Source organism: Mus caroli, chromosome 6, assembly GCF_900094665.2.
Source record: "Mus caroli chromosome 6, CAROLI_EIJ_v1.1, whole genome shotgun sequence".
Classification (NCBI taxonomy): Eukaryota; Metazoa; Chordata; class Mammalia; order Rodentia; family Muridae; genus Mus; species Mus caroli.
In genome coordinates, this window is record NC_034575.1 from 116,278,204 (window position 1) to 116,279,739 (window position 1,536).

Below are 1,536 nucleotides of genomic sequence, written 5' to 3' on the forward strand. Positions count from 1 at the left end.
TTTTTTTTTTTTTTCTCTTTCTGTTTACATTTCTATGACCGGTTCCCTGCGCCCTTTCCAAGGTTGAGATGTGCAGGTTGACATCCATGCCCATAAAATCATATGACAAGGACAGGGTAGCAGCCAGGTTTGAGCTCTCAGAAGGCAAGGTCACTGCCGCGGCAACTCTGAGACTTCCTACTCCTGGGTCAGCCAGCTCGGAGGCCAAGCCTTTCATGTACATACGCATGTGTTGTTTGTCCGTTTGGGTGTTAACCACTTCTCCCAAGATCAAAACAACCTTTTCTTGTGTTTTATTCCCTATGGGCTAATACGATTTCTCTGACATAAAAATACTGAGGATGGACTTATGGCAGACAGTAGGGGGTTTGTCTGGACTTCTTCATTTGGTGTGTGTGTGTTCAAGACTCTTCCCAATTTCTCCTTGTTTCTGCCTCTCTCCAGACTGATGCCTGCTCCGGCTTGCAGGGCTTCCTCATCTTCCACAGTTTTGGTGGGGGCACAGGATCTGGCTTTACTTCTCTGCTGATGGAGCGCCTTTCCCTTGACTACGGCAAGAAGTCCAAGCTGGAATTTGCCATCTACCCAGCCCCCCAGGTCTCCACAGCAGTGGTGGAGCCTTACAACTCCATCCTGACCACCCACACCACCCTGGAACATTCCGACTGTGCTTTCATGGTGGATAACGAAGCCATTTACGACATATGCCGCAGGAATCTGGATATTGAACGCCCCACCTATACCAACCTCAACCGCCTCATCAGCCAGATTGTGTCCTCCATCACTGCCTCTCTCCGCTTTGATGGCGCCCTCAATGTGGACCTCACAGAGTTCCAGACCAACCTGGTACCCTACCCCCGAATCCACTTCCCACTGGTCACTTACGCCCCCATCATTTCTGCTGAGAAAGCCTACCACGAGCAGCTGTCTGTGGCAGAGATAACTAGCTCCTGCTTCGAGCCCAACAGCCAGATGGTGAAGTGTGACCCACGTCATGGCAAATACATGGCCTGCTGCATGCTCTACCGTGGTGATGTGGTACCTAAGGACGTGAATGTCGCCATTGCTGCCATCAAGACCAAGAGAACTATTCAGTTTGTTGACTGGTGTCCCACAGGCTTCAAGGTGAGAACTGGTGACTTGGGGTTGGGACAGTGCTGGGGATACAGAGGGGATTACTGGGGGTTGGGGACAATGAGTCTTGGGAGCTTGTGGTCTTTTATGATAATACAGGAAGTTAACTTAAAGCAAATCCAACAATGGCTTCATTCAGCATTGACTGAGATGGTCAGCTGTGGAAGGATGGCCTGCTTAAGCCACTTTAGGTAGTGTAGAATTTGCTGCTATTTAGGATTAGTTAGCCACCCTTGATTTTTTTTTCTTTTTAAATTGAGGCACCTGAATCTCAATGCCTTGAGGGCTTGCAATTCATTTTAGTTTGCTGAACAGGAAGTTCAATGGATATTTTACACTTGTAGGTGCATTTTAACTTTAGAGCCAACCCCATGATTCAAATTACTAGAGAGGCATAATTCT

The 1,536-nt window shown here is 48.2% G+C and overlaps 1 protein-coding gene across 1 annotated transcript in view; it reads left to right on the forward strand.

Annotated features, from left to right (window-relative positions):
- Positions 1-1,536, forward strand: part of Tuba8 (tubulin alpha 8) — a 17,002-nt gene that overhangs the window by 13,466 nt on the left and 2,000 nt on the right. Inside the window, exon 3 of the mRNA XM_029478255.1 lies at positions 364-1,125. Coding sequence (XP_029334115.1) covers positions 364-1,125 — 762 coding nt within the window. The remainder of the gene's footprint in view (positions 1-363; positions 1,126-1,536) is intronic.